We start from the raw sequence: 22,241 nt of genomic DNA on the forward strand, positions 1-22,241 counted from the left end.
CAGCATGGTCGGCCACTAAACCGTACAAGGCCTGCAAACTTCTCTCCTCGTTTTCAATCTTGTATTGCCGAAGTCTGTGTTTTGCCAAGACGCCGGCGATGATGTTTTCTCCATGCTTCTTCCAGAACCGACGGAACTCGTAGACCGCGAGCTCTTGCTGACTAAAAGAGAACGGCGACGGGGGGAGCTGTGTACAAGAGAAGACGATGCACCACATCTTGACCCACTGCCTCGCTTGCAGACCTGGGGCTCTCTCCGCCGTCCCTTGCCTTTCGAGCTCTCGCACCTGCGAGTCTCTGAGGCCGTCGAATACAGACGGCAGCCGATAGAGACACTCCTGGCTCCGCATATGGGAATCCCTGAGTCTGACTGTCGGGAATGTCTCGTAGCATACCGAACAGTGGATAGGTTCCAAGTGCACCGAGCACAAATGCTCCCGCACGTCGTCCAAACTTAGGAGGCAGTGTCTCGTCCAACAGCTGCGATAGGATACCCTGTCTCTCACAAAGAATGGGCATGGCCAGATCCGTGGTGCTGCCTCGGCTGGGCGCTCGACAATGACAATTTCGCTCTCCTCGGAATCAGAAATGGACCCAGCACTTGCCTGGTCTTGGCAAGGACTGAGCCGTGAGCGCTTGCAACACTTCTCCTGGCATGGAGAAATGGACCTCTTCCTTGACGGGCTGGCTTGCACCGAGCGGAATCTCTCCACGGCCGTCCTCGTCAACTCGTCCACGACTCCTGCAAATCTGTGCGCGGGGTCGAGTACTGGAGCCCCGGACTTGGGCGCTCTGTGAGGGCTAAGATGTTCTTGGGTTGCTGGGCTTTTCGCTTCGGAACAATTTATCCATCCTGGAGTGCCCCCATAGTCTTGAGATTCGCTCACTGAACTCCCCGGCTCGACTTTTGAGACCCATTCACATACACCCTGAAACCCTTGCATACTCGCAACGACCCACTCTAGCACCTGCCTCGGACTTGCACGAGAAGAAATGGCGCCCATACAGCCATTGCCACCGTTTTCCCTCGATTCGCATCCGGATATGGATGTTGTTGGGGTAGGAAGGTTTCCCTTCGGAGGGATCAGAGTCGCGTCCGAGCGAGTCTTGGAAACAGTGTAGCCAGGGCGCTTTGCCTGACTGATTGACTGCTGCGAGGGACTCGGACTGGAACAGCTTGAGTTGTGCATATCTGTGTTATGTGTGGGTAGCCTCTCTGCGGACAAAGGGTCCTGGCAGAGTCGAGGTGCGCCGGGTTGTGGAGGAGGAGGAGGAGGCCCATGAGTGAGATTGATGTCGATGTCGATGTCGATGTCGATGTTGAGGAACAATTGATTTGAACACAGGGTGCCAATTATGACCATTAAATACTGTCGAGGCAATGCTGCGAAGAGAAATATTCGGCATTTTCGGGTTGCCTGATCACACACTCGCCGTGCCTGATCGCAAACTCGCTGAGAGTCATCGCATGCTCGCAGTGACTTGAATCACGTGCTCGTGTGTCGGACGAGGAGGCTACCACTTCTGGCCAAGTTCAAACGCTGACGCAAAGGATTAGCTGTTTCCTAGAGTCATGCAACCAACTGCGACTCATTTCGCAGAAGACAGCCTCATTCTCATGGCAGTGCACACGGTGGGATGAGAATGTGCCTGTCAACAGGCGCCCGACGGGATGTGACAGGCACAGGTGTGCCTTGGGCAGCAGCACAGATCAGCAGGCGCCACTTTTCGCCCCAAGTGGGCCCGGGCGCAATCATCAGCGAATGGCCTGGCAGCGGGTGACAGTGGTGTAAGCTGGAAAACAGGGACCCCAAACTTCACGCATTTGCGTGAAGGCCGCGTTTTGACCTGCATTAACGTGTCATTGGCCGTGCGAGTGTTCCCGGTGAGAAGTAATGACTTGGGCAATCACACATGATATTTCCCGAGTGCGGCATGGTGGTTACAGTCCGGGTTATGCGGGTTGTCATCTAGGCGGCCGAAATGCTGCGGCGCGGCATCCTCGTCATGGTCATTCACGACAGTGAGGCTGTCAAAAGGCGTGCACCCCCGCCACTTTGCAACACCTTAAACTTTCCATTAATCCCTATATAAATCCTCTGCCTAACTATAAATATCAAAATCATGTGAGTTACTGTGCCGCGCAGTGGGGTCTGCTGCAGGCAACCACCGACATCTACAATGCCTTCACGAGAATGCGTTCCGATGCTGCGTGAGGCTCTTTAACCATTTGAGAAGGATGTTGCTTTTCTAAATAGTGATTCCAGGCCAAGACCAGCAGATCGGTATTTGGCAATGGGAATACCCTAAGCGGATGCCTATGCCAAGATTTAGACTCGTTATTTGAGACTGTCAAAGTAAGACCTGCAAGGATTCTCGTTATATCTCATACCGGTCAGACTCATGCTTCACAGGTCGATAAACAAAATCATCAAACGTCGCCTCCCTCGCCGTCCCATCTAGGTCCGAGCAAGCCACGCCGACAAACGCCCCGGTGAAAGAGCCATGCACCTGGTGACCACCACACTCATCAGACAGAATCGAAGCATCCAGCACCGGCCCGATCTCTTTCAGCTCCTGACCCTCAAGCCCATAGGAAAACTGCAGCTTCGCCCCCCGGGTCGTCAGTGCCAGCTTGACCTTGCCCTCCTTGGGGATCTTGACCGGCTGGAGCAGGGGCTGCTTGTCCAGGTTCCCATCGGGCCACGACACATCCGAGATCATGAGGAGCAGCTCCCTCTCACCATCGGCGTCGGCCGTCACGGTGAGGTAGAAGAAGTTGTACCGGCAGTAGTACGCCGCCAGCCCGGCAAATTGCCGCTCGTCCTCGGGGTGGAAGTCGACCACCGTCTCGGCGTCGTAGCTGAAGTGCGCCTGGCGCCTGGCCACGAGGGACTGCTCGAACCAGCTGCCGATGGCCTCCCTTCCGTAGAGGGTGAGCTTCCCGTCGCCGACTTTGAAGATCCTCTCCGGCTCGGGCGTCCTCAGCCACTGGAAGTCCTTGTGCAGCTCGCCGTCGAACGTGTACCTGCTCTCAGCCCAGTACTTCTCCTCGTCCCTCGTGCCGGGCACATCAACCCATAAACTCGGCACCGGCCCATCTTTCACGTACAGCCATCCGTCCTGGCCCCAATGGCACTCCTGGATCGACGTCTCCCTGCCAAGCACACACCTCCTCTTTTGCGTCGTCGGCCTGCCGCACAAATGCACAATGTATGTCTTTCCATCAGGCGTCTCAACAATATCCCCGTGCCCAGCCCTCTGTAGCGCCACATGCGGGTGATCCTTGCTGCTCAGGATGTGCTTATCTGGGTGGTCCTCATACGGGCCCCAGACGTCTCTCGAGCGCGCAAGCGTCACAGCATGCTCATACCCGGTGCCACCCTCCGCGGTGAGGAGGTAATACCACCCATCCCGCCAGTAAAGGTGCGGGCCCTCCACGAGCGCAAGTTCCGTGCCGGGATAGACATTCTTCCTGGGCCCGACGAGCTTCCCCAGCTTCGGGTCGAACTCCTGCAGCCCGATGCCCGCGAAGGCCGAGTTGCCCAGCAAGCCGCCGCGGCGGCGGTGGTCCCAGAGCATGTTGACGAACCACTTCTTGCCCGTGTTTGGGTCGTGGAACAGGCTCGGGTCGAAGCCGCTGCTGTTGGCGTGCACGGGGTCGCTCCAGGGGCCGGCGATGCTGTCGCTGTGGACAATGTAGTTGTGCGTGTCCTTGAAGCTGCCGTCCTTGCGCTTGACGTCTGTGTATACGAGCCAGAACTTTTCACCTGGGGGGGGGGGGGTGTCAGTGACTGATGTCCAGTGCTGTAAAGGAATAATGATGCATGAAATTTCATTCTCATATCCTCAACCCGATTTTCCAAAACACCTTCACAATTAACCGGAATACGGAAGGATGCCCACTGAACTCACCATCATGGGTCAGACACGGAGCCCAAATCCCACACGAGTCCGGGTTACCGCGCATGTCGAGCTGAGACTTGCGCGACAGCGGCCCGGCAGACGAGGTCCCAATTCGCAAGGTCGGTCGAGTGGTGGATCTGCACGCCAGGGAACCACTCGAACGTCGACGTCGCAATGTAGTAGTCGTCCCCGACGCGGAGGATGGACGGGTCGGCATTGAAGCCCGGGAGGATGGGATTGCGGATGGGAGGCATGGTGGTGGTGGCGGGCGAGGTGAATTCAGGGGAAATGATGTGAGTGAGTGGTGAGAGACCGGACTGGAAGGAGACCCCAGAATCAATGCGAAGTCACGACATGTATTTCTTGGTGGGACAGGCCATCGTGAGTATATATACCGAGTCGCGAGCTCTCGCCAAGGACGAGATGGGCGGGAGCTAATGCGCGCGGTCCTATTCAGCCGTTTTAACCGGCGGGTGTGTCACTGCAACCGCCCCTACCGTCGAAAAGCAACAGAGTCCTTCGGGTAGGGAAGAGACTCCCTCCAGCCGGGCCGTCCAAGTATCGGCAGCCGCATGCACTACAGTAGGGTAGTAGCAGCGGAAACGTGCTGCCCAGATCATCAGCACACCACGTTCATAGCAGGGGATCGCAATCCATGACGACGGGATTAAGACCCCTGGCAGGGTGGTTGTTAAATATATGAGGGCGATGGACAGTAGAAACAGATGCACATCTTCTGTGGTATCTATGCTCGTCTATCTTCTTTACTCTCATTACAACTGCCTCGCATGCTGTACAACATTATTAATACTGCAAGTGTTTGCTCTCGGGGGTACTCGATAATGGCATCAAAAACAAACAAACAAAAGAGACAAAATTCGAGACCGCCCAACGCCCAAATGCAGCCGTTTTCTTTGGGATGTCCGTTCCAGACGGTACTCATGCCCGTCTCTTGACTCCCGTATAAAGCTCTTGGACTGGTGGCATCTCCTCTATTCTCTCGTGGGTATCCATCTAACCTCCTCAGGGTATCTCTGTGCCGCCGCTCTAACAACCTCCGATACTTAGTCTTCGAAAAATTGGATGATGTGCTTGAAGTCCCGCACGCCGAGGCCCATGCGAGGGTAGCAGACATAGACCGGCTCGCCGTACGCGCCGAACTTCTCGCGGAACTCGCTCTTCTTGTTCAGCCTCAGGCTCTTGATTATGGTGTCGTACGTCTTGGCCAGGAATTTGGCGCGGACACCGCCCAGGTGCGCCCCGGGGATCAGCCTTTCGCTGACGCCGGCGCCGAATGTTACTGGCCCGTGTAGCGCGGCCAGCGCCGTCTGGATGGTCGCCTCGATGACGCCCGGTGGCGTGCCGGGGAAGTCGAGCGCCCACTTGACCTGCCAGCCATGACGGGGCGCCAGCTGAGCCAGGACCACCATCGCCATGACCTTCTTAACCTTTTTGCCGTCCTCCTCGACGTCCTTTTGCGCCGCGAAGTACCGACGGTGATCTATGTCGACCCATGGCCTGATTTCGGTCAGGTGTACCTGCTTCTTGCCCTTGCGCTTCTCCATCCACTGCTCTATGGCGGCGTCCGCGCGGTGGATGAAGTCTTCGTCTGGCCGCAGCTCGTCGATGCTGATGCCCTCGCGCTCGACCTTGCGCGCCTCGCGACCTTGTGGGCCGGCGGCGTGCTTGTCAGCGTCCACACGCTGCTCCTCGACGCAGGTGAGGGTGCGCCACCCCAGGGTGCGGCCGAGGACTTCCTGCACGGACTCTGATACCAACATCCAGATGGGCGTGAGCTTGAGATCCTTCTCAACGAACTTGACGAACGCCTTGGCGACCTCGTTGACCTGGGACGGGTCGCACAGTGGGTCACCGGTTATCATGGCAAATTTGTTGTCCTTCCGGACGTACCCCACGGCCGCGCCCGTGGTGTCATGCCTCCAGATCTCGAACCGATCATCCAGCCACGACGTGTTGGTAGCATCGCCGTAATTGGCGATGAGCTTCTCCAGTGGGTACTTGTTTACGCCCTCGGGCTTGATATGCTTTGTATCGCAGTCGGGGTGGGGAAGGCGTATGTTTCGTTCAGGCATGGACTTGGGGTCGCGGTGGTACAGAGTTGCGTATCGCACGTCGACGAGCTGCAGGGTCCAGGCCAGGATGCGCTCCAGTCCGAGACCAGCACCAGCGTGTGGTGGGGCGCCGAGGTCGAAGGCGGCGAGGTAGTGCTCCATGCCGTCTTCTGACATGCCAATCTGCCTCATGTTTTCGCGCAGCCTGGTGGCGTCGTGGATACGCTGGCCACCTGAGCAGATCTCTTGGCCACGGATGAACATGTCGAAGGAGTTGGTCCACTTGGGGTCAGTGGCGTCTTTGTGCGTGTAAAATGGTCGCGCGTTGGCTGGGAACTTGTCCAGGACGTAGTAGTCGGTCTTGTACTTCTCCTTGACCAGCTCGCCCAGTCGGATCTCGTTCCTGGTCGACAAATCTTCCTCTTCGACGTCGATTCCGTCATCGCGCAGCATCTGGAGCCCCTCGGTGAAGGGAATAATAGGCGTCTGCTCGAGCCAGACTAGGTCCTCGGATGGCCACCGCTGACGGACGATTTCAAGCTCGGGCATGGACTGGAGAGTGCGGAACACCTCCTTGAGGAAGCTATCCACCTCGCGAATGACCTCGTGGTAGTCCTTTTGGATGGCCATCTCGATGTCAAGTCCGGTGTACTCGGCAAGATGACGTTTGGTGTTTGAATTCTCGGCTCGAAAGACAGGACCGATCTGTTGGAGAGGTAAGCCGAAATCCAATTACAGAATCACGCAGGGTACGGATTGGAGAACACCCAAGTAGAAACCAGCTCATTGAATGGGGGGGGGGTGGGGGGTGGGGGGTTGGGGGGGGGCGGTCGTCCAAGCGGACGAAGCCAGACCCAGAGGAGGAAGCCGGGTTCCAAGTGGAAGGGAGAAACAGAATCAGTTACATACCTCATACACCTTGCCAAAGTCGGCGGAGACAGTCATCTGCTTGGCCAGTTGGGGGCTCTGGGCCAGGAAGGCGCGGCGCCCGAAGTAGTTGACCTTGAAGACCTCGGCGCCGCTCTCTGTGGCGGCGGGCTGCAGTTTGGGGGTCTGGATCTCGATGAAGCCATCGCGGTCGAGAACGTCGCGGAACTTGCGGGTGACCATGGCCCTGATGCGGAACAGAGCCTGGTTGCTGGGGTGCCTGAGGTCCAGGATGCGGTTGTTCAGGCGGGCCTGGGTGGTCTCTGGGGGCTCGTAGTTGTCGAAGGGCAGGTCGCGGGCAGCATTGACGACGTGGATCGAGTAGATCTTGACCTCGAGGTCCTTGTGGGTGGCGGAGCGGACCGGCTCAGGAGGGGCCTGTAGTGTGCCTGTAACCTGGACGAGCGACTCTGGCTCGAGGCGCTGCACCCACTTGACGAAGTGGGAGGTGTCGTGCTGCAGGACGCCCTGGATGGAGTGTGTCTGGTCGCGGAACAGCACGAAGTCGAGGTGTTTGGAGATGTTGCGCTGGTGGTGTATGCGGGCGCGGAAGGTGACCTCTTTGCCCTCGGAGAGTTCAGTAACCTCCCGGATGGTAAGAAGCTCCTTGGCGTCCATGGCCCAGCCGTACCTCGCGCGGGTCTCCTCGTCCTCTTCCTGCATGGCAAGCTGGTCCTCGAGTTTCCTCCTCTCCTCTATCTCCTCCCGTTCGGCCTGCAGCCTCAGGGCCTTGGTCTCCTTCCTGGCATTCCTGTCCTCTGTGCGGCGGCTTGCCTTGCCCAGACTCCTGCTGGAGCCGGATGAGCTGCTGCGAGCGTGGCCGTTGATGCCGCCGTTCCCGTTGGTCCTCGCGCCATGGTCAGCACTGGACCGCGGGGACAAGGCCCTGAATGCATTTTGCAGGGCTGTCATTTTCTCTGACAGGCAACCAGGAGTGCTGGCGGTATCTGCCTTGGTGTTGTTTTTGGTGTTGGTATTGGTGGTTGAGTTGCTCTTGGTACTGCTTTTGGTGGTGGTGGAGTCTTGTTCCTTGGTCTTGTCCGTACCGAAGCAGGACATCTAACGAAAGGAACAACAGTATGGATTAGCGGGATAGTTTTCGCAGGAGGGGGGTATCACGTCTTGGGCAGGAATTGAGGAACGAATAAAAAGTGTGTCTGAGTGACGACGGGGGCAAAGTAAGGGAGGGCGGGCCAAGGAGGGTATTAATGGTGTGAAGTGGCTGGTGGGAGGACGAGACATGAAGAGGGCGTCTGAGTGTGAGTGTGAGCGCCCGACCCGGGCCAACCGCAAGGGTGTTGATTAACGGAAAACGACGTAAGAGCTGCAGCACGTGTGGCTCGAGATCCGGATTGCTAACCTTTCCTTGGTTTCCGGGCGTTCCACAGAATTCTATGTGTGAGTCGGTCCCCTTCTCCCTCGTCTCCGTCGCCTCCCTGTAGGAGACCGACATGGTAAGGGTGACGGGCGGCCTTAGTGCGGGTCCCCTGCCCGTGCTAAAGGCGTGGTCGCGAAATTGGGTTGAGCCCGGGGCCGAAAGCGCACGCCGGGCTGGCACTGGCTGGACGGGCTGGACGGGCTGGACATTTGGCGAGAACCGGGGGAGGGTGAGTAAGGAAGTCACGACGGGTGGGTCTTATGACGTTGGTGTGGTGTAAGTGCCACAGCACGGTGCCTTAACGGGACGTCAATCAGGTACGTACCGCGAGCCGCATGTCTCCGTTACCGTGCACCAATGCAGTCACTGCAGTACAGCAATTTGCTGGCTGGCTGGGAAAGAGAAGACCCACCCCCTGCCAAAACACCAGTAGCCGGAAATTCTGCGATAAAAGAATGGATGGCCCGGTCCAGGCTCTTCCCAATGGCTGATTATTACCACTCTCAGCAGTTATCCCCAGTCAGTCAGACGCTGACGGGGTTAGATCACAAATGACAGACGCAGGAGGGATCGAGATGGCAGTACTAAGGCGAGTCGTAGCGAGTCGAAACGATGCAAGCGACGCAAACTTCGGTCGAGAAACTGGGAACGCTGGTTACATACAGCAGATCCGGAGCAAACGGTCCTCGAGGGCTCTGTCCGTCCGTCTGTCGGTCTGTCGGTGTCTGTGTGTGTCTGCCTGTCACCTGACTCCTGTTGATTTCAAATGTTGTTGATCGGCCAGAAACAGTCCCCAGATCCGAGATAGATGGGCCATGGTTTGCTATTTGCATCCATGTTGCAGGTGCAGGGCATCTTCTTTATCAAGTACGGGGAAATCTGAATTGTCAAGTCGAGTCGGGACACGGCAAGTCATACTGTGTGGCTCAGTTTCTTGTCCATCGTTGCCAAGGGCCATTAAGGAAAGCTTGGTCCTGCGTGCCAACAGCAGCTGGGCCGGCGTCTCTGGCGAGTGAGAAGTGCCGGACAGCTCGGAGACGCGACGGAAACAACGGTAACCTAACCCGCGGCCAGCCCGGCACTACACCACTCACTGTGCATTTGCACTTGTCAAGTGACACGGCAAGGCGCCCAAGACGGTACATCCCTGGGGGACACGCATTACCGTCCACCGTCCACGACGCCGTCGCAGTCCCAAGAGAAAGCCCAGAAAACAACACAAGGCTTTGGCTGCTGGGCTGTAGTGACGACAGGTGGATTGGCGTGGCTTGTGTTGTCTTGTCCCAGGGTTTGTCGTTGAAGGGGCTGCCCTGCCAAGGCGCTGATTTGCAACGCCAGTAGCTTGATTTGTGGCTGATGGCAACGCATATGGGAGGACGTGCCAGCTGGGCCAGCAGGCCCAATCAACCTTGGCCTGCCTTAGCTCCGCCAGATCTGACGACGGGCCGCAATCGCTCTGCCACGGATGCGACCATCCTGCTATGGCGGTCATGACAGGCGGGATTGGGCTCACGCCAGGGCCATGAACTGCCTGCCATGAATGCCAGTGTGACCCATGTTGCAGGCCTCGCGGATAGAAGTGTTGTTGTTGTTGGTGGAGCACGAGCTCGGTAGGGTGCTTGTACGGAATGGACACACACGATGACGAGCTTGGCTAGGTGAGACAGATAGCACAGACAGATCAAAATGGGCTAGGGCCCCCTCCCGAAAAGTGACGGGCTAGCAGGGCAATCTGTGGCAATCTCTGCAGAATGTCAAGGTTGTTGCTGATCAATCTTCTCGTCGCCTGCCTCGCTCTCATTCAGCTCGCGCAAGTGCCAGGCCGACCGGAACAAAAGCTCCCCCACCCGTTTCGTCTCCGTCCCGTCCTGCCCCGTCAGGTCCCGTCTTCCATCTGCATCCACCACGACGTCAGCATGGCCCGTGCTCGGCGCATCCCGACGCTGGGGTAACCTGACGTCACTCTGTCTGCTGAATGTGGGATCTCGCTTGATTTCGGAGTGGTGATTGCGACTTCCCGCGGGCGGAACAGCTGTTGCTGCCATCCAATCCATCCACTCGCCAGCTCCGATAATCTTGATCAACAACTCCCAAGATAGATGAAGTCCAGCTTCACAATCAGACTTATCTCCTTCTGTCTTGCTGGTGAATGACGGCGGAAGTCCCCCAATCATAACCCTCGTCTCCGAGTGTCTCCTGTGTCAGTGTGCAGTACATAGCACCCCTGAGACATGATGGGGTTGGTCGTGTCCAATGCCAAAACGTCCCCTGAACTCATCGCGACATGACGTACCCTTGTTTGTACCCGTCCTCTGAAAAGCAGGCTACCTCTTTCCCCAGCTAAGCGAAATAGCAACCACGTTGCCAGAGTTGCAACAAGTCAACAACAGGCAGTCTCTACCGAACCAGAAACAGAAATCCTTCAGAAAATCGCACGAAGAAAATCACACCATGTCCGAAGGCGCCGCTGCCACCTTGGCTGAGCAGCCAGACGTTATCCAGGAGACTAAAGACGCAGTCGAAGAGCCTTCCACCGACGTGTACCACAATCCTCTCGAACAATCCTCACGATGGTCTCTAGCCACTCGCGCATACGCATACCGTACCGGGGCATCCATTGCCTTTGGTATGGGTAACATGGCCTCGCCCGCCGTCCCCTCCCCGCACAAGACCATCTACTTCGACTCGACCCTGTCCGGGAAATACAAAGGCAAGGAGAAGATCAAAGCAGAAGTGTGGACGCCAGACCGGCCCTTGTCAAGGAAGAGCTCGAGGGGCAGCCTGAAGTCACTCCAAAAGCAGAGGAGCAAGGAGAGCGGGGAGGACTCTGGCGACTCTCTCAAACCTCCCCTGTCGCGCTTCTCATCCAGGAACTCGGTGCGCGGGGCTGCGGATGAGAAGGGTGACAAAGGCGGGTCTCTCCGCCCTTCCCTGTCGAGGCTATCGTCCCGAATATCCTTCAAGTCGTCCCAGTCGATGAGGTCGAAAAGCTCCATATCCCTGCCGACAACCCCCTCGGGGCCCGTCGACAACCCGATGGACAAGATCCCTTCCACGCTGAACCCGCAGCCCGACCCGACATCCCGCCGGCCGGCAATCATAAACTTCCACGGTGGGGGCTTCGTGCTTGGCCAGGGTACAGACGACGGGAGGTGGGCCATGGCGGTCATGCAGGCCCTGGGCGCTGTGGTGTTCTCGGTCGAGTATCGGCTGGCGCCTGCGTATCCTTTCCCCACGCCCGTCGAGGACTGCGCAGACGCAATACTACAAATATGGCGGAGGGCGGACGAGTTCTGGATAGACCCCGACAAGATCATCCTCACTGGCTTCTCGGCCGGCGGGACATTGGCCCTGGCAAGCTGGACACTGCTGCAAGACCACAAGAAGTTCGGCTACAAGATCGAGCCCGCCTTGACCGAATCGATGTCGAAGCTGGCACTGTCGACGGGTGAGGGCGGCTCGAAGATACCAAAGGCGCCAGAGGCCGAGACCCCAAAGCCGGTGGGCCTGATGCTCTTCTATCCGCTGCTGGACTGGACGATGTCGCGGCCGCGCAAGCGCCTGACGTGCAGCAAGCCCGAGATGACCCTCCCGCGCTCACTGACGGACATCTTCGACGCGGCGTACATCTACCCGCCAGATGAGCTCAAGGCCAGCCTGGACAACCCGCTGCTCTCACCGGGCCTGATGCCGGACTACCTCGTCGATAGGCTTCCGCCGGTGCAGCTGTGCCTGTGCGAGTACGACATGCTGCTCGCTGAGGGCAAGGTGTTCGCCGAGAGGCTGAAGACCAGGGGCAAGGAGGTCGGCTACCGGGTGGTCCCGGAGGCGAAGCACGCGTGGGACAAGCCGCTGCCGTTCAACCCGCCCGAGAACCTTGGCGTCGAGTACGGGGAGGCGGTGCGGGCGATGGCTAAGTGGCTGGGGGCGGAGGATGTAGAGACTAATGGTAATCTTACGGATGAGTCGGTGCCGGAGGGCATAGAGGTGTAGAAGGGGATGAATTATACGAGACAAGAGCCGGGTATAGGAGAGCACTAGAGAGAGGTTATAGACGGAGTTGGACTAGAACTGTTTTAGCAGGTGGTCTAGGATTTTTGCAGTACATATAGCCTCACAGGCGATGATAATATCAACATATTTCCGGACAATTCCTTCGTCAAGGATGTCAGACCTTGTCGTGATGAAGCCAATCTACCAGCGCCAGCGAACGTAACTAGACTTGACCATATGTTATAACTCTCCACCTACGGATCGAATATTTCAGCTTGTATCTACCGAATTGACATTGTGTACCCGCTCGATTCTGCATGTCTTTCTTCCCTGTCGCCGTTTTCGCCACCGTGATGGGATCAGACCACCTATGTCACGTGACACCAAGCTCGACCACCCAAATTCGCCTCAGCTAACCGACACAAGCCAATCCCTTCACGAGCCAACCAATCCCATCTATCAACCTTCGACTCATATATACATCCGTCTGCTTCCTCTTAATTGGCCGAAGCAGACACTACACACCGGCGACAATGTCCAAGTCGAAGCAGAAGCGCAAGCAGCAGAGCCAGCAGCAGCAGCTCGGCGCGCTGAAGAAGGCCAAGACGGGGCACTCCGCCGCGACGACGACCCCGGTTCTGCCCACCGTCGGAGCCGCCTTCGAGCCCAAGTTCCTCAGCACGGTGGTCCCGGAGGAGGACCTCGAGATCACGGTCGACACGCTGAGGGCGCTGGTGGAGAACCCGGGGCTGATCAAGTCCAAGGCGTGCAAGGACCTTAGGACGGCCGTGTTCGAGTTTCGGAAGGCGTGTACCACTGGGTTCAATGCTGCAGGTTCGTTGAGATTCGACTTTCTGGGACAACAAGCTGTCCAGGCTTGAAAACGAGTCAAACCACCGCGGAAAACAGCAGACTGACAAGACAACAGCCGACGCAAACCTAACCTCCCGCATCAGCGGTGCTCTCGCAGACGGCGGCCACACCGAGGCGCGCATCCTCCTGGCCGAGATGCGCATCCGGGGGCAGGCCCCGAAGCTGGGCGCCCTGTGCCGGTGGGTGCGCGACCTGGACGTCATCAGCGGGTTGGCGGAGCAGCGCGAGGGCAGGAGTAGGCGCACCGAGGCGCAGGCCGAGACGCTCAAGGTCCTGGATGCCATCTTGCGTGTGACGGGGCCGGTGGACCACTCCTCGGCCCCGCCGCCCGCTGACAGTGCAGACAACTCACCTCCAGGCGACTCCTCCGAGCCCGGCCCGCTGGCCGTCAGGCCGGCATGGGACCTCCGCGACACCACGCGCCCGCGCAGGGTGGTCTACGACTCCGTGCTGGACGGGACCCTAGCGGCGTCCATGCCGCCAGGCACGCGGGCGCATTTCCGCGTGATCCAGACGGTCCCAGGCCCAGAACGCAACCCGCCGAACCAGCACCCAGCGACGGTCTGGGCCTCACGGGACGGTGCGATTGCGCTAGCCGCGCCCTCGTCCCTCGATGCCCCGGCAACAACACACCACTCGCACCCGACTGTGCCGGGGCTGCATCTCCTCCGCGACGTGCTCTCCCCGGACGAGTGCGGGCGGATCGTAGGCGCGGCCGAGGCGGTCGGGTTCGCGCCCGACGCGCCGGTGCGGCCTGGCGGAGACAGCGTTGCTGCGGCCACGGAGAACAGCGTGCTGGCGCATAACTTCTACTGGGTCGCGGATGAGGAGTTCTGCCCGCGTTCTCTGGGGCCGGGTGGGGCCGTTCGTGCCGGAGCGGGTGGGCGGGCGCAAGGTCCGCGGGCTGAACCGGCGGTTCCGGGTGTATCGGTACGTTCCCGGGGCCGAGTACCGGGCGCACATTGGTATGTTGTTATGACCTCCCCTTTTTCTTCTATCTATTCCTCCGCCTTCATCCATCCATCCACAACCTGACCTCATCTTCTATCAGACGGCGCCTGGCCCCCCTCAGGCATCCTCCCCGACGACACATACCAGTACGACGCCAGCCCTCCCGACGCCAAGCAGTCGTCGCTCTTCACATTCCTGGTCTACCTCAACGACGAGTTCTCGGCCGGCGAGACGACCTTCTTCCTCCCCTCGGCGCGCGAGGGCACCCTCAACGCGTACCCCGTGAAGCCGATCCAAGGTAGCGTGGCCATGTTCCCGCACGGCGAGACGGAAGGGAGCCTGCTGCACGAGGGGACGGGGGTGCGGCGCGGGGAGAAGCCGTCGGCCAAGTATGTTATCCGGACGGATGTGGAGTATGATGTTGATCCCGGGAGGGATTAGCCTTGTCTTTGTATCTGGCGTTGGGAATAGTGCGTATGACAGGGACGGTTGTCGTGTTGCCAGCACCTTGCACCTGAGCTGGTGCAAGGGTTCACGATGACAAAAGCAGGCGTATGAGATGGGATTTCAGGTATATTGTTGAAATAGGCTCCCAGCTAACTACCTGCCCATGTACTATGCACCCAAACCGTTTACAAGCGCTATCTCCAAACCAAATAGCCAACAGACAATGCTAGAAAATCACACACGCGCCCAGATGTCCAACCCAATGATATGCTTCGTCGCCCACTCGCGCTTTATCTCTTTCGTCTTCTCTCGGTCACTCGATTCCCTTTTCATCTCGCACACCTTTCTCTTCACACGCCAAAGCGCCGACTCGAATCGTGTTCTCACGAGCCCCTTTCCCTTCACGTGTCATCCAGATGCTCCCAATCATGCAGGACCTGGGGTGTCATCCCCTAAAGTCTCTCCCATTTTATGAACCCGACTTCTCCTTGATGATGCAAAATCTTAGGCAAAACTACTCGAAATGGTGATGGCCGTCGTGTACACCATGCCCACGATCCCCAGCACCATGAGCAATGTGTCGGCGATCTTCTCCCTTGGTGTGGTGGCGACAGCCTTGTAGTGCAAAAATGCCGGGTACACGTAGACGAGCGGAACGCAGGCGACGCTGCCGATGAGGGCGACGAAGCGGTCGAGGTTTGTGCTGCCCCCAATGCTGATGGCGCAACAGACGACGACCAGGGTGGTGCGGAAGGCGTTCTTCTTCCACTTTGTCAGCAGGTCCTTCTTGCCGCTGCGGTGGCCAAAGATGCGGCCCTCGAGGATACGCATGGCGGGGAAGAGCTGGACGGGGTTCCCGATGAGGACGGCCAGGGCGTAGAGGAACTGGACCGCATTGACGAGGCGCGAGTCCTGGGGGAAGTTGTTGATGACCTCGATCTGGGTGCGGTCGCCGAATGTGGCGTAGCACAGGGCGCCGACGGAAGTAAAAATACAGGTGATGATGAGCATGACCAGCCCCAGGAGCGGCTCGAATTTCTCCGGGTGGCGCATGGAGGCGTGGATGGGGATGATGAGTCCGATGCCCTCGAAGGTGAAGATGGAGGCGCCGATGGTGAGGGTGTAAGCCTTGGGGTTGAAGAGCTCGACGGTGGGGCTCATGCCTTCGCTGGCGAGGTGGGAGATGTCGTACTGCCAGATATAGCAGAGCCCGATGAGAATGAAGGCGTCGGCGAGGGTGGCGGCGGCGCCCAGCTTGGAGATGTTGCGGATGAAGCTGAGCGGGATCAGCAGCAGGGCCTGCAGGGCGATGAGGACCTTGATGCCGAGCGGGTTGGCGCCGTGGGTGACGGCGGCCAGGAAGCTGAACCAGTTGTCGGCGACGAAGACGAGACCCGTGCAGACGAAGCCCAGCTGTGACAGGGTGATGCTGGTCAGGATGACATTGCGCATCCAGGGCCCGGCGATGGCCTCGCCAATCTCACCGTAGGAGCCGCCAACAGAGGTCCGGCACTTGAGCAGAAGATGGAAGGCCCACATGGAGATGGCGGCAACGGAGACGAGGCACATGGACGAGAAGAGGATGCCACCATTGTAGAAGGCCTTGGGTAGGAACATGATGCCCGTGCCCACAAAGGCCTTGAGCAGGGTAAGGAACGTCTTGGTGGTGGAGGCGTCGCCCTGGCGCCTCAGCACGCGCGACGACTTCCTTCGGACGTGGTGGGGCCGGCGACGGATGAGCGGGCTGGTCTCGTTGGCGGCCTCCTGCTCCTCGGTGGCCTGCTCGGACGGCGTGGCCTCCTCGTCGGTGACGCCCTCGTCGTCCGAGTCGGCAAGGTCCTCACCGGCAAACGCGCCGTAGAGGTCAAGGAACTCGACGAAGCTGCGGGTGATGGGCATGCTGGTGCCGCCCTGGAATCCGCGGGGCCGCTGGGTCCTCTGCTTCTGCAGGACATGGTGCCTGCGGAAGCCCTGGATCTGGTTGATGTCGGCGGCGGTGAATTCGTTGTCCGGAGTGTCGGTGCGCACGGGGTGGGAGAAGGTCATTGCGCGCTGGATTCCGGGCGGCTGGGCGGGGATCTTGAACAGGTCGCGGTGGATGTCGCCGCCCTGCAGCAGGAGCGACGACTCGGCGGGGTGGTCGGAGTCATCGACAGCCAGGTCTGGGTTGTTGGAGGCTGGGCCGGCCGGCCCGGAGTTGTTGGAGGAATCATGGGCGGCGGCGCCGGTGCCGTCAAAGCCGTCGAATGCGGCGGTGTAGCCGTCGGGCAGGTGCTCTGCCACGACGGCGGCCACTCGCTCCTGGCCCTCGTCCCGCGGATTGAAGGAGCCCGAGACGCTGTTGAGGCGGTTGAGGACGTCCTCGGGGATGTCTCTGTAGGAAGACATGACGGACGGCAGTTGGAATGAATGATGTCAATGGGCTGCAGTGTCAGACAGACAGACCAACGGCAGGGTGAGATGTGTGTCTGGGGCTAATGATAAGAATGAGAAGCGACAGCGAGAGTGGGAAAATAAGCGAGACGCTAGAGCTGGAAACTGAAAAAGTGAGACCTCCTGCGACAATGTTATACCACTTCGTGAAGCCCTCGTTGCTTTCACATTGTAGGCGATTGCTGCTGTTCCTGAGACGGTGCGACGGCTGGTAGCTGGTGCAGGTGGTGGGTGAGTGGTGGATGGTGAGAGGCGAGAAAGAAACGTTGAGAATTAAAGGGTGGATGGTGAGAGAGAGACGGTGACGAAGAGATGCTGGACGCGGTCGGACAAGCTTTTTCCTTGCTGGCGCCAGGTCACAGCTCCAAAAGCTCCTGCACAATGCAAGACCACATGCACCTTCCTCCACACTCCCTCCCCCAGCAACAAAGCAGGTGGGGCACAGTCTGGTCAGTGCCCAGGCTGCCCAGGCCCAGGGTCCCGCTGTGTGGATTCCCTCTCGGGCCTCCCTCAGGCCCCTCCCCGATTCAGCACCACCCACATGCGGTGCCACCTGAGCCAGAACGGCCGGCCGCTAGCACTGGTCACCAGGAACCGCCTCGACCGCCTGGACCGCCCCGGGTGGGATCTAACAGTTTGCAGCCTTTTGGGGGAGGCCAAATGACGCAATTCCAAGACATGCAGAACACAAAAGTCAACGCACGATGTGCTTATGCACATGCACATCAGACAGGCTGGTTTACGTGTGTGGACTACCTATGCAGGTATGCAGATGGATAGAGTTTGAGTTCGTGTATCGACTACATACTATATTTTCTAGATTGTTCTTCCCCACTGCACTTCCGCAACTGAACACAGCAGCCATGTCCCGACGTCTCTCGAAATTTCCACACAGCCAAGCCATCATCAATTCAGTCAATCGATCCATCCATCCTCACCCGCAGTTCGAATGTTGGAGGAGATTCATACATGATACCATGCATCTATCTCACTGGTCTGTTTACAGGCACAGCCACAGAACATCTTCGCACTAGCACGGCTTGATATCGAAGAGATGGCAACCTCAGCAGCAGATGAGTTTCATAAGACTCGTTCAGGCTCACCATGCCGAGGCATTGGTGGCAACATGCCTTGATGACAGAGCTTTGATCCATCCCGGATGCACCTGAGTCTCGAGCAGAGCCTGACTGGGACATTGCGGAATCTTCTGATGAGCGAGACTGTGAAAACACCATGGAGGCTCCGTGGCATGAGTATTCTCTCCATTGTGACCCAAACTGTTCCCTGCGAGAACATGATGCATGAGCCTCGAAAGACGTGGCCCGGATCTCGACCTGCGACCGGATTGAGTCTGTCGATGTTCAATCAGATTGAGCGTGGGACAATTTCTTAACTTAACCTTTGCATTCAATCACTGAGGTACTCGTATGCCAATTTCCCCGCAGAATCCATCGTGAACTAGGATGGACTCGCAGTGGTGGGGACCCTTGCTGGCCAGACTTAGCGTCTTACCATCTATACGTGTTGGTTCTGTTGGTTGAAGGGTAGGATTGAGCAGCGGGTCGATAAATAGCATGGACACTATTCCTCGAATGTGCCTAATTTCTGACTGTGTTTTGATCCGAACAAGGCAATTATCTGAAGTTATCGTCGTCCGTGGGCCAACTTTCTGTGCTTCCTCGTTCCGTGCAGCTCTGAAATCGCCGCCACAAACTCTCCACATCAAATTGAGGGCTCAGCCTTCGACTGCTCTTCTTCAACTACCCATAGTCGTCCAAACCAAGAAGTCAACATGATTCCCTTGGAATCGCTGTTCATCTGGGCCCGGTACTTTGTCCTGCTCCTGGTGCCATCTGTTCGTCCGCACTTCACCTCATGGCGGCCACGGCCATAGACTCAGTCAGATCTGCCCAGCTGACTTGTCCAACAGTTCATTCTTCTTTCGGCCTACCGAAGCTTCCTTCACCCGTTGAGGAAATATCCGGGGCCATGGCTCGCCAAGATCACCGACGGATACGGTGGCTATAATGCCATCCGGATGCGATTCCACCTCGCCGTCATGAGGGACCATGAGAGATATGGTACGACCGTGTCATCTCTTGTCCTAGCTTTTAAACGTCTAACATCTTCTAGGGCCTGTCTTTCGCCAGGCTCCGAACAGGCTCGTGTTCAACACCGCTACCGCTCTCCAAGGTATGAAAACGATTCTTGGAAGGGATCCCGGCTTGAGGCTAGCCCTCAACTGACCAATGCAGATATTTACAACAGCGAACGAATCGGCAAATCTTGGGTCTATACCACTCTAAGAATGGCCAAGACCTCCCCAAACATCTTCAACGTTCTCGACAAGCAGCTCCACCGCACCAAGCGCAAGGTCATCGGCCAGGCAGTGACCGAGCGGGCCATGCGCCTCTTCGAGTCCACCCTGCAGCAGCAGGTCGATATCTTCATCGAGCAGCTGCGGTTCAGCGGGAAGGACCCCGTGGATATCACCCCGCGCTGCAGACAGGTCGGCCTCGACACCATCGGCCTCCTGGCCTTCGGGTATGAATTCAACACCCAGCGGGACCCGGAGCACCGCTTCATGCTTGACGGCCTGTTCGCCGGCAACTACAAGAGCAACTGCTTCTTCCAGTTCCCGCTGCTGCAAGACCTCGGCCTCGAGGCGCTGCTCGCGAGCGTCAGTGGCCGCAGCCGGGCGCGGTTCTGGGCGATCATGGACAAGATAACTACAGGTCGTCTCAGCATGGGGAAGAATGCCCGCCATGACCTTGTCTCATTCGTGGCCGACGGGACGCAAGGCGCGGCCATGGACGATGCCCAGCTGCGCGAGCTGCTCTTCTCCGAGGGCTTGTTCTTCGTTGCTGCGGGAGGCGACACCACTGCTGCCGCGCTTGGCGGTCTCTTCTTCTACCTCAGCCGGGATGTCAACGCCGAGGCGTACAGGAAGCTCGCGGATGAGATACGCTCCACGTTCTCCAGCGCCGAGGAAATTCACAGCGGGCCGAAACTGTCTAGCTGCCACTACCTGCGCGCGTGTATCGATGAGGCCATGTGAGTAATTTTGATGAGGGTTGAGCCAGATGGCTTTGGGAAAAGTTGCATGACTAACAATGACACCAGGCGCATGTCACCCCCGGTCCCCGGCGTCGCCTGGCGCCAGCAGGCCCCCGAAGACCCTCAGAAAGGCCAGCCCCTGATAATCGACGGGCACGTCGTTCCACCGGGGACACAGATAGGCGTGAGCGCATACGCGCTGCACCACAACGAGAACTACTTCCCCTCGCCCTTCTCCTTCAAGCCGGAGCGCTGGCTCGACGCAGCGCAGGCCGCGAGCATGCGGCCCGCATTCATGCCGTTTTCTGTGGGCTCGCGGTCGTGCGCCGGAAAGGCGATGGCGTACCTCGAGGCGAGCCTGGTTGTCGCCAAAACGCTGTGGCACTTTGACTTTGAGGTTGCGCCGGGGGAGCTGGGCCGTGTTGGTGGTGGCGCGCCTGGCAAGGGGTTGGGCAGGGAGAGGGCGGATGAGTATCAGCTTTATGATATCTTTGCGGCGTCGCATAGTGGTCCGTACCTTATTTTGAACGAGCGGGACCAGTAGAAGTGATGGATTACGAGTGTGACGAGCATCCGTGACATGCTCCCGATGGGTATAATGGCGAATAAATTCACGTGCACGCAGTAAGAGCACTATATTAAAAAGAATTAATTCGCTGCTGTCTTCTACAGCCTTCCATCAAAAAGCACCTTCTCTCTTAGCTATACTGTTTTTTGTCATCCGTCACCCAGCAGCCCGTTTCTTCCCCGACAACTCCTTCATTGCAAGCGGGCTGAATCAGGGCAGACATCGCCACGGCTCGTGGTGTGCTAGGATGAGTCCACCAAAGAAAAGTCATGATCAGCCCCTTGGCACGAGAGAACGACAGTCAGGCCTGACGGGAGGAAGCAGCGATCCGTAGTGCTCGATTCCGAGGTCCATGAATCCATTGCAGAAGGCCGAGTTCGAGATAGCCGTAGTCCCGATGGCGCGGTAGACTTTGAGGTCGTCTTCGACGACGTCCATCCACAAGTCGGTGTACATGGCCATGACCTGGAGATCTCCGCCATCCTTGGCCTCTTTCTTGAGGACATCCCAGTCGACAGCCTCGCCGTCTGCCTCCTTTTCCAGGACCACATCGGAGGTGATGTCCCGCGCAAAGTAGCCGACCTGCTCCACAGCCACCCTCATGAAGTTGAAGGCGAATGCCGCTGCGACGAGTTCCTCGACCTTGGGGAACTCTTCGTCAGACAGCAGGTGTGCCTCGTGCGCAAAGGGGATCTTCAGCAGACTGCTCATGTAGCCCGCACGTTTGATCACCTCTTTGAGCTCGTAGTATCGGACAGCCTCGTCTAGAACTTTGTTCGGTGGTTGAACACGGCCGGATTCACCCCGCAGTGTAGTCTTGCTGAAACTGTGCAGGTAAGCCAGGGCTTGCCACAACAGGCCCTTGTGGCAGTGTTTTCTCGCGAAGCCAGCCGTTTCTCCAAGGCTCTGCACAGTCATCCTGTGATCTCGTTGACCCCCTGTCGTGCTAAGGTTAAAGAACGATGTGAGGCCTTGCGAGACCAGCGCGGCTATATCTACGAGGACCCGCTGGACGCGGGGCGGCATTTCTGGCTTCACAAGTCCCAGCAGTATGAGTGAGTGTATGTTCGACTCCATCGTGACGTAGGTGGATATAGCCTGGTCCAATGATGATGTCGGGTTGAAGCGTGGGTGAATGACCGAAGAATCTTCGGTACGTTCCACGAGACGCCAAGCTTCCAAGCGTCTTCTTGCCTCGTCCAACTCGGGTGTAGAAGGAGGTACTGCCGCGGCGAGGATGCCTGGATGAGGATAGTAGCCTGACGCCAAGATGGAAGCAAGATTCAAGTAGATGAAGTTTTTGTCCGATGCGGTGCTGATCTCAGTCTTCTCTTCAAGCACTGGAAGGTTTTGGGCCACCATCGAGTCAGGCCGGGCGGGCCTCTGGGAAATGTGGACGTCAACATGTCCCGCATTCCCTATTCCAAGTCCCCTTAAGGAGAAAGTTAGAGAATTCGCCACGTTATAAGCAACCTTTGTCAAGACGACGCCTGTGGTGTTGATGTTAAACGTGGACCCACTGAATACCGGTGCTAGGATGACGGCCTCGAGGTTACGGATTGCCGGAATGAGGCTGACTTGGGGGTCAATGCATATGATTTTGAGTCCTACTGAAGCTGATACGACTCCATGAATAA

General features: G+C 58.1%; 7 protein-coding genes across 7 annotated transcripts; 3 read left to right on the forward strand and 4 right to left on the reverse strand.

Moving 5' to 3' along the window:
• Window positions 1-2,378: 2,378 nt before the first annotated feature.
• INS49_014069 (uncharacterized protein) lies at window positions 2,379-4,159 on the reverse strand (the record flags this gene model as incomplete). Its single annotated transcript, XM_043174760.1, has 3 exons — window positions 2,379-3,769; window positions 3,915-3,975; window positions 4,007-4,159. 3 exons carry the CDS (start codon window positions 4,157-4,159, stop codon window positions 2,379-2,381), a joined length of 1,605 nt encoding a protein of 534 aa, XP_043021705.1.
• Window positions 4,160-4,969: 810 nt separating this feature from the next.
• On the reverse strand, window positions 4,970-8,491 carry INS49_014070 (uncharacterized protein; the record flags this gene model as incomplete). Its single annotated transcript, XM_043174761.1, has 3 exons — window positions 4,970-6,682; window positions 6,887-7,963; window positions 8,450-8,491. The coding sequence occupies 3 exons, from the start codon at window positions 8,489-8,491 to the stop codon at window positions 4,970-4,972; spliced, it is 2,832 nt and encodes a 943-aa protein (XP_043021706.1).
• A 2,242-nt stretch (window positions 8,492-10,733) lies between these two features.
• Window positions 10,734-12,275, forward strand: INS49_014071 (uncharacterized protein; the record flags this gene model as incomplete). Its single annotated transcript, XM_043174762.1, has 1 exon — window positions 10,734-12,275. One exon carries the CDS (start codon window positions 10,734-10,736, stop codon window positions 12,273-12,275), a length of 1,542 nt encoding a protein of 513 aa, XP_043021707.1.
• A 533-nt stretch (window positions 12,276-12,808) lies between these two features.
• On the forward strand, window positions 12,809-14,540 carry INS49_014072 (uncharacterized protein; the record flags this gene model as incomplete). The annotated part of the gene is made up of 3 exons (XM_043174763.1): window positions 12,809-13,109; window positions 13,204-14,043; window positions 14,200-14,540. 3 exons carry the CDS (start codon window positions 12,809-12,811, stop codon window positions 14,538-14,540), a joined length of 1,482 nt encoding a protein of 493 aa, XP_043021708.1.
• A 510-nt stretch (window positions 14,541-15,050) lies between these two features.
• Window positions 15,051-16,934, reverse strand: INS49_014073 (uncharacterized protein; the record flags this gene model as incomplete). Its single annotated transcript, XM_043174764.1, has 1 exon — window positions 15,051-16,934. One exon carries the CDS (start codon window positions 16,932-16,934, stop codon window positions 15,051-15,053), a length of 1,884 nt encoding a protein of 627 aa, XP_043021709.1.
• A 1,837-nt stretch (window positions 16,935-18,771) lies between these two features.
• INS49_014074 (uncharacterized protein) lies at window positions 18,772-20,580 on the forward strand (the record flags this gene model as incomplete). Its single annotated transcript, XM_043174765.1, has 5 exons — window positions 18,772-18,834; window positions 18,910-19,060; window positions 19,113-19,172; window positions 19,235-20,033; window positions 20,103-20,580. The coding sequence occupies 5 exons, from the start codon at window positions 18,772-18,774 to the stop codon at window positions 20,578-20,580; spliced, it is 1,551 nt and encodes a 516-aa protein (XP_043021710.1).
• A 297-nt stretch (window positions 20,581-20,877) lies between these two features.
• On the reverse strand, window positions 20,878-21,966 carry INS49_014075 (uncharacterized protein; the record flags this gene model as incomplete). Its single annotated transcript, XM_043174766.1, has 1 exon — window positions 20,878-21,966. The coding sequence occupies one exon, from the start codon at window positions 21,964-21,966 to the stop codon at window positions 20,878-20,880; it is 1,089 nt and encodes a 362-aa protein (XP_043021711.1).
• Window positions 21,967-22,241: the final 275 nt, after the last annotated feature.

Source organism: Diaporthe citri (genome assembly GCF_014595645.1).
Source record: "Diaporthe citri strain NFHF-8-4 chromosome Unknown scaffold_7, whole genome shotgun sequence".
Classification (NCBI taxonomy): domain Eukaryota; kingdom Fungi; phylum Ascomycota; class Sordariomycetes; order Diaporthales; family Diaporthaceae; genus Diaporthe; species Diaporthe citri.